Below are 8141 nucleotides of genomic sequence, written 5' to 3' on the forward strand. Positions count from 1 at the left end.
AGCTAAGGAAAGCTAAGGCTCAGAGCACTTAAGTGATTTGTCTGCATTTAGTAAGTGTTGAGCCTGGGAATCAAACCCAGGTCTATCTAGATTCTGGGCCCAAATTCTTTCTCCTGTAGTACATTGATTATTTGCATCTAAGGGCATTTGATGTCACCTAGGTACTTCAGTACCCACAGGATGCTTAGCCTGGACCCAAATACCAAACATAGCAAAAGATACACAGCGAGACATTATTTGCTGCGGAAATCAAGTTTATTTGCAAGATAATGACTGCATCTCAAAAGAATTGAGGCAGCAAAGCAGATTCAACATCACACAAGAGTCATCCCCACAAAAGCAGTAGCTGAAATGGCAATAAATTGCAGATTTTTCCAGCAGATGAAGCATTAGTGCCTCTTCTCAACTGCCAACTTGGTCTTCTTCATGAGATGCAGAAGAGGCTGGGCACTCTCAAAGTAAATGCAGGCAAGCAGGAAGAAGGCATCCCTGACCAGGAGGCTTCCAGCCTTTGGCCTCTCCTATGGAGGCGCAGATTTCAGAATCGACCAGACAGGTTGGTGCCACAGGCTGAGCGTGGAGGGCCACAGGTCGTCCGGGGAGCGCAGCTGGGCCGAGGACCACAGGGTGGAGGGACGCAGTTTGCAGGCGTCGCACATGGATTGCAAGGAAGTCTGAAGGGGAAAAGTCCATCCAGGCAAGGTTAAATGGAGGAGAGGAAAGAACATCCCAGGAATCATATGAAAAGTCCCTTGGAATTTAAAGCCCTTCATGATCTGGTTCCAACTTTTCAGCCTGATTTCATCTCACTCCCCCACTAACCCCCTACACACATGCAAACTCTCTCTTTCAACCCAAGTGGCCTATTTGTTGTTCCTTTATACAAGATGCTCTTTCTCCCACCTCCAGACCATCGTCCAGGCTGTCTCCCATGCTTGGAATGCTTTCGCTCCTCACCTCCACACCTTGGAATCTTTTTGCTTGTAATTGAATTCCCAGAGCTTAGCACAATGCCCAGCACATAACGAGTGCTTAATAAATATGAGTCGACTTGACTTGAGGTGGAATTCCTAGTTCCCTTCAAGGCTTAGTTCAAAGGGCATCTCCTAAGGGCCTTCCTTGATTCTACTTTTCTGCCCTCCACAAATTACTTCGCATTTTGTAGGATCATTGATTTAGAGTAAGAAGAGACATTAAATGCCTTCTCACACAACCCACTAATTTTACAAGAAAGGAAACTGAGGCTAAGATAGGTTAAGTGACTTGCCCAGAGTCACACAGTTTGTAAGTGCCAAGAGTGGAACTTGAATACAGCCCTTCCTGATTCTAAGCCTAATATTCTAACCATTGTACTATGTTGCCTCTCAATTACTTGCTATCTATATTGTATTTATGTATATATGTTGTTTTTTCCCAACAGAATGAAAGCTCCCTGGGTTCACAGACTGCTTTTAAGTCTGCCTTTGTACTCTTGGCACCTGATACAGTGCCTGACATATAGTCAGTATCTAATAAATGTTTGTTGAATTGAAATGAATTGTATGGGGCACCAGACTGAGAGTCAAGACCCCAGTTCCAATGCTATATGGCCAAGTTAATCCTTCTGGGCCTCACTTTCTTCATCTATAAAATAAGAGATCAAGCCTATATTCATCTATAAAACAAGCCTCTAAAGTCCCTTCTAACCCTAAATCCATGATGCTAAGAATAAGCCATCACAAACAGATCAAGTAAGAATGGAAGCATTCAAACAAGGGCTCCCTTTCAGAGAATCCGCCCCTTAGCTAGCAATGCTTTCTTTCCCAAAGCAGATGCATATTGACAAGGAGAACTATAAGGCAGTGAAAAGAAAGTTCCCCTCCTCCATAGTCTGCAGAATACATAAGACAATCTCATTCTGTCTAGAAAGTCCTGCACAAAATTGATCCATTTCTTTTCCCATTTGTCTTTACATGAGCCCATTTTCCTTAAGGAACTGGCAAACAGATGCCCTCATCTGACTTGAAGTGGCCTTTTTTTTTTATCAATTTAATCCATAATCCAATCTTGGATTCACAGAACAAACATATACAAAGCAGATCAATGAGCTTCCCAGCTTAAGCCCTTCTGTTTTAAACTAAGAGACATCTATGAACTTTGTGTACGCATCTTTGCTGGGAAGTACCAGCATCCCACTTACTTGCAGTCTTCACTCTCCAGCAGATTTCTGTAGGTGGAGATCTCACACTCCAGCCGGGCTTTGACATCTAGAAGTACTTGGTACTCATGGTTCTGGCGTTCTAGGTCAGCCCGGATCTCAGCCAGCTGCTCTTCCACATTGCCAATCAGATACTGCATCTGGGCCAGCTCTGTGCTGTAGCGAGCCTCAGATTCACACAAGGAGTTTTCCAAACAGTCTTTCTAAAATGAGAAGCAGCAAGAAAACCATAAAAACAATGATCCTTGAAAAACATCTCATCAGAAATCCAGAAGAGACAATACCCAGAGCCAGACCATTAAGGCAACACTCTGGTAGCACACAGGGCTAACGTATAGAAGGTACTTAAATCGTTATTGAATTGAATGAAACTGAATTGAATTGTTCATGACCTAACACATTCAGAACTTCCTCCAGCTTGATAAAAGATTTCATTTAAATCTAGAAAACTTAGGACAAATAAGACCATCTCCAAAGATCTAAAGAGATATGGACATCTGAGTATAATTCTCCCCATACTACCAAAAAATCCTCTTAATGTGAACTTCACTTCTTGTCATAAAGAAACAATGGCTGGTAATGAGGAGGAGATATTTGTCTGGCTTGGGACTAAATGTGACAATGAATCCACCAGATCTCATTCTGTCTTGACTGGAGGAATTATGGTACAAAGGAAAGAATGATATATAGAGAGTCCGAGGAGTTGGGCGGTATGGTGCAGTGGAGGGGGCAATGGATATGGAATCAGAGGACCTGGTACTAATCCAGCTGCGTCACTTACTATGACCTGTGGGACCTCAGACAAGTACCTTTATCTCTCTGGACCTTAGACCCTTCATCTATAAAATAAGGAGGTTGGAGTAGATGACCTATCAATTTCCTTTCATAAACCCATATGTCGAACATTTCCATCTAGATGGGAGAAAAAAGGCCTTCACATGTAAGGCTATCAGAGGGCTATTGAAACATTAGATGTGTTGGAAGAATGCTAAATGGTTTTGCATGTCTATACATATTTGTAATGGGTTTTTTTGTTTCTTTCTAGCCTCTCAATAGATAGGGAAGGAAGTGGGAAGAGAAAGAGAATTTAAAACTGAAAATAGAAGAAAATCAAATGGGTAGAGTGCTAAGAATGGAGGAGGAGACTCACCATTTTGTGCTGAGCTTGGCGTTCAATTTCCAGAGCATTCGCCGCACATCTTAGCTCCAGGAGCTCAGACTGGCAGCACTGTAGCTCCTCTGAACAGGACATCACCTGCAAACTGATGCCTTCACTCTGAAACACAGCAGAAGACAGAGGACAAGGACAGGGTCAGTTACAAGTACCCTCAGGAAGCCAGCAGCCATCTCCCAACATTGAGCCCCACTGCCCGCACCTGAGCCAGGAACCACTGCTCCACATCATTCCGGTTGGTCTCCACCATGGCCTCATACTGGCACCTCATCTCACCCAGCACCCGGTTGAGGTCCACAGGTGGGGCTGTGTCCAGCTCAATGTGGAGCTTGTCTCCCAGCTGGCATTGCAGGTTGTGGACTTCCTGTTGAGGCAGAAGAGCAGAATGTCCAGTGAAAGGAAGATCATTCTCTTTGTAGCAGCCTCCCTTGCCTCCTGAGGGCAGCATGGAAGAGAGAAAATCTCCCTAGGACTGAAGAGCCCTTGCTCAACATCCGTCTCAGACACATTCTGAGATTTGAGTTAGAACCTTTAGGATCAATTACAATCAAGCTCGTCACAAACTGGTGAGACCTCTTCTCACCCAGTTATCCACCATGTTTTAGGGGATGAAAAAATGCTTTAAGGAGTCTCACTGAGAGCAGAGCTCCAAAGAGCCAAGCAAGGCCTTTGGTAGGAATCTCCTCCACACATCTTTCTCCCCACTAGACTACGTGTGGCCCAACCCCTTTGTTTCATCTGTACTTGTTGGTGTGACCAAACCTGCTCATGGTTGCTCTTGAGAGATAACTGCTCTTCCTTCAGAGACTCAACCTGGGCCTCCAGGTCACTCTTGGCCAGGGTTAAGCCATCCATGAGCTTGTTCATCCCACACATGTCAGCTTCCACCAGCTTTCGCAGGGACAGTTCACTTTCATGCCTTGAAAAAGTGAGGGGGGTGGTCAGAATAGAGCAAGCAAAGGATGAACCAAAACAGGAGCAGGCTGGAACCCACTGGAAGTGAAGCTCCTTAACCTACCAGACTGGAAGCTTCTCGAGGACAAGAACAATGTCATTTATCTTTGTATTCCCCTTGCCATGCTTTCCTGTGAAACCATGCCCTTTGTTGGTACTTAATAAATGTTTGTTGAATTTAACTGAATCTTTGGTTTGCTTCACTTTTCTAAGGTTTAGAAACAGCTTTTGTTCATGTTTTCTTTTCTTTCCTGTTGCTTTGTTAATCCATAACACCTTGGGGCTCCAGTGATGAATTCTCTCTCACCCTACTTATTTCTACTTAGGGTCAGTGAACCTTGGATTCCTTTTTTAGTTCAGAAACTAATCCCACTCCATTTATTCCTAAAATGATCTGATTCTGCCTCACTGACAAGCACATATATACACACACAAGTGTGGTATCATGGATAGGAGGACTGGCCTTAGAGTCAGAAAGACCTAGGTTCAAGTCCCACCGCTGGCACCTTGTCATAGTGTGACCAGGGACAGCTCATTTAATTTCTCAGTGCCCCCAGCTAACTCTCTAAGACTATCAGTTTCAGATGAATGACCAACTTGTATCAGTGGAGGGAGTTTCCACACCAAGAGTACCCTACTCTTATGATATAACCATTCCAGACAAAACCCACACAAACATGCATGTGCCTTCTAACTCAGAAAAATAAATCAGCACGTAATCAACTTAGATTGCATGTCTGCTTGATTCAAGACCTTCTTCTTGCCCCACATTTGAAAACTCAGTCTCCAGCATCATAATTAACCTGGTGAAGGGGACAGAGAGCTGGCCTCCAAACCAGAAAGGCCTGGGTTTAAGTCTTATCTCTTATCCATTCTGGCTGTGTAATCCTAGGCAAGTCACTTAACCTCTCAGTGGTCCAGAAAACTCCTTAAGACTATAAAGTTGCAGAGAAGGTAACAGCCTGCAATCTGCAATGGTAGAGGGACTTTGCTCACCTGGGAGATTCCTATAGAAATGAAATTACTAGTCTAATTCCAATCACTATTGCAGTCCCCATTTCTAATGCTAGACTTTTGAAGGAGGCAAAGGGTATGCTAAAGGGAGTACAGGGTATGAAGGAGGGGGCACTTCTAAGCCCCAATTTTGCCAGACTTACTTGATTCTGAAGTCATCAGCAGCCAACTTGGCATTGTCCACTTGTATAACCAGCCGGTTATTCTCAGCCTTGGTACAGAGAATCTGAGGTGAAACAATGAGATATTTCAGTTGGCATCCTTTGGAGACCACCTGTTCCCTGGGGCTGATCCCATAATGTCCCAAAGCATGATGTAAATATGGGGGGGGGGGGAATAGATATATTCCTCTTGGGAACTACATTTTCCACAAGAATGTGCAACCCTGTGGTGCTCCTTTCAAAACCTCCTTGATTCTCATTAGCCTCTGTTCTAGATTCTATTTTGCAGCAGTATGGAGGCTAGGGTATCACCATACTGTGAAACTTTCACACAGGCTTTTGGAAATGTGAGTCCCCAAAAGCAACATGGCCATTCTCCCTACATTTTAACTCAAAGCCCTCTGAGTTTTTGTCTTTGCCTTTTGAGACTCTCTGCCTTTCCCATCCTCCCTAACTCATTCCCTTTAGGCCAGATTTTGGACATTGGGTACCCTAGAGGCATCTAGGTGGCACAGTAGATAGAAAGCTGGCTCTAGAGTTTAGAAGGTCTGAATTCAAATCTAGTCTCAGACATTTATTGGCTGTGTGACCCTGGGCAAGTCACTTAACCTCTGTCTATCACAGTTCCTCAGCTATAAAATGGGGATAACAATAGCACCCAACTCACAAGGTTGTTGAGAAGAACAAAAGTGATAATATTTGTCAAGCACTTACTTAACACAGTGCCTGGTACAGAGTAGGCACTTAATAAATGCTTATTTCTTCCTTCCTATAAAACATTACCTTCTGCTGCAGTTCCTCGATTGTCCTGAAGTAGGACTGGTAATCTGGGCACACATAGGAGGGATGGCACTTGCTCCATTCTTGAATCTTGGTCTCCAGCTCCGCATTCTCCTGTTCCAGCTGACGCACCTTCTCCAGGTAGTTGGCCAGACGGTCATTCAGGAACTGCATAGTCTCCTTCTCGTGACCATTCAAGAAGCCTTCACCATAATTGCCACAGTTCCCAATGTTGGCAGGGATGTCGAGGGTCCCGGGTAAGGGGCAGGCTGACCGGCAGCTGTTTGGCAGACAGAGGCTGGGGCGGCCCAGAGAGGTCGTTCCAACACGGACTCGGTTGTTGTGGGCCGTCGCTGCAGAAAAGCACATGGAGGCAGCTTTGACCTGTGCTCCAGGCTTGCCACCAACATCAATGGAAGAGATGGAGATGCTTGTTGCTCCAGGAAGCTTGCTGCCCAGAGGATAGGAAGAAGATGTACGGATGATGTTGGAAGTCATGGTTTCAGGTGCTGAAGTTGGAGAAGTGTTTGAGGTGAGGTGGATAGGCCAAGCTGCCACGGTCTGAAGAGTTCCTTCCTTCCTAGGTCTTTTATACCTGCTCCAGGTGGGTGTTGGCTTCACTCGCAGACCTCTCTTCCCAGGTGATTTGTCTATTGTCAAACAATCATCTCATTAGTCAGTTATTGAGTTTACTGTTTATTAAGAGTTCCTCACCTCATGAAAGGAATTTTTACTCACCTGAAGCTGTGTTGGGGGGGGAAGACAGGAGGTGGTGAAATAATATTTTTTTAAATAAGATTCACATTGCTCTACAAAGAACAAAATCCTTCTAGATCCCTTGTGCGCTGGACAGCTCTCACTGATGCTGGTGATTTGCACAAATCCCCCATTTTGGACTCACAAGTTTTCTCTTATTTTCATTATAACAACAGTTCTTTCAGTAATACTTATTTCTGAAATGTCCAGACCTTCCCATGTCTTGGGATACTCAGGCTGTGATCACTTGGTGAAATCCAACAGTCTATCAATAAGGAAAGTTGAGCAGTATGACCTTCTCTTCCAGGTTTGACAGTAGGACTAGAAGATGTCAGAGCATTTGGCTATTAAAAGTCTACCATTGATCCTTCTAAGTTGCTTAAATTTCAGACTCCCTCCCAGTGAAATCAGTAGCTGGAAGTATCTAGTCACAGGGAAAGGAATGAGCTATGGGGAGAATAAAAGGAAAGCTGCTGGCTTTCTAAATGGGGTTTCTTCAGAACATTTCTCCCATAGCAGTAACTGGAACAAAGGGGAAGAAAAATCTTGACGAAGGTAAGGTAAGCTTAAGAAACCTCCAGAAAGCTTGTTCACTGGAGCTATTCATCACAAACATCATTCACTAATAACATAACCTTTTGGCATACACAGAAAGAAGATAACAGAGAACCTTGGAGTTTTAAGATAAACAGATATTGATATCAGTAATGAAAAGAGTATAATGAATGGCTCAGTAAATCAACAGGAAATTGAAATGCAGCGTTTTCCCACATTTCCCCAATTCAGAAACCAATGTCTCACTCCATCTTCCTTTTCAGTTCCCTTTAATGCTTTGTCTCCACCCTCCCCCCAGAAATGTAAGTTCTCCAAGGGCAGGGACTGGCTTTCTGTTTGCTTGTATTTGTATTGCTTAGCACAGCTCATAAGTGCATAATCAGTCCTGTTATTTATCTAAGTTAAATAACTGTCTAACTGTATTATACTCTATGGATATCCCAGGTTATGGAAAGATCTGAATGTTTTAGAAATAAGGACACTATTACACAAAGGACCTTTGTCACAGAGCAAATAAGAAGAAGACCTTGTGTCCAAAATGGACAAATCA

At 43.9% G+C, this 8141-nt stretch overlaps 1 protein-coding gene across 1 annotated transcript; it reads right to left on the minus strand.

Moving 5' to 3' along the window:
- Positions 1–538: 538 nt before the first annotated feature.
- Positions 539–6778, minus strand: LOC110198447 (keratin, type I cuticular Ha7-like). Its single transcript, XM_020972729.1, has 7 exons — positions 6284–6778; positions 5483–5565; positions 4134–4290; positions 3574–3735; positions 3348–3473; positions 2180–2400; positions 539–674 (listed from the first exon to the last, which is right to left on the minus strand). Exons 1-7 carry the CDS (start codon positions 6776–6778, stop codon positions 539–541), a joined length of 1380 nt encoding a protein of 459 aa, XP_020828388.1.
- Positions 6779–8141: the final 1363 nt, after the last annotated feature.

Source organism: Phascolarctos cinereus, unplaced genomic scaffold (genome assembly GCF_003287225.1).
Source record: "Phascolarctos cinereus isolate Bilbo 61053 unplaced genomic scaffold, phaCin_HiC Scaffold_5;HRSCAF=322, whole genome shotgun sequence".
Lineage (NCBI taxonomy): Eukaryota > Metazoa > Chordata > Mammalia > Diprotodontia > Phascolarctidae > Phascolarctos > Phascolarctos cinereus.

Bases quoted from the DNA above. Each gene is read 5' to 3' on its own strand.
- LOC110198447 (XM_020972729.1), bottom strand. From the start codon at position 6,778: ATGACTTCCAACATCATCCGTACATCTTCTTCCTATCCTCTGGGCAGC. The intron at 4,291-5,482 runs GTAAGTCTGGCA...CACTTTTTCAAG, and splicing joins GCTGATGACTTCAGAATCAA to GCATGAAAGTGAACTGTCCC. The intron at 675-2,179 runs GTAAGTGGGATG...TTTCCCCTTCAG, and splicing joins CTGGAGAGTGAAGACTGCAA to ACTTCCTTGCAATCCATGTG.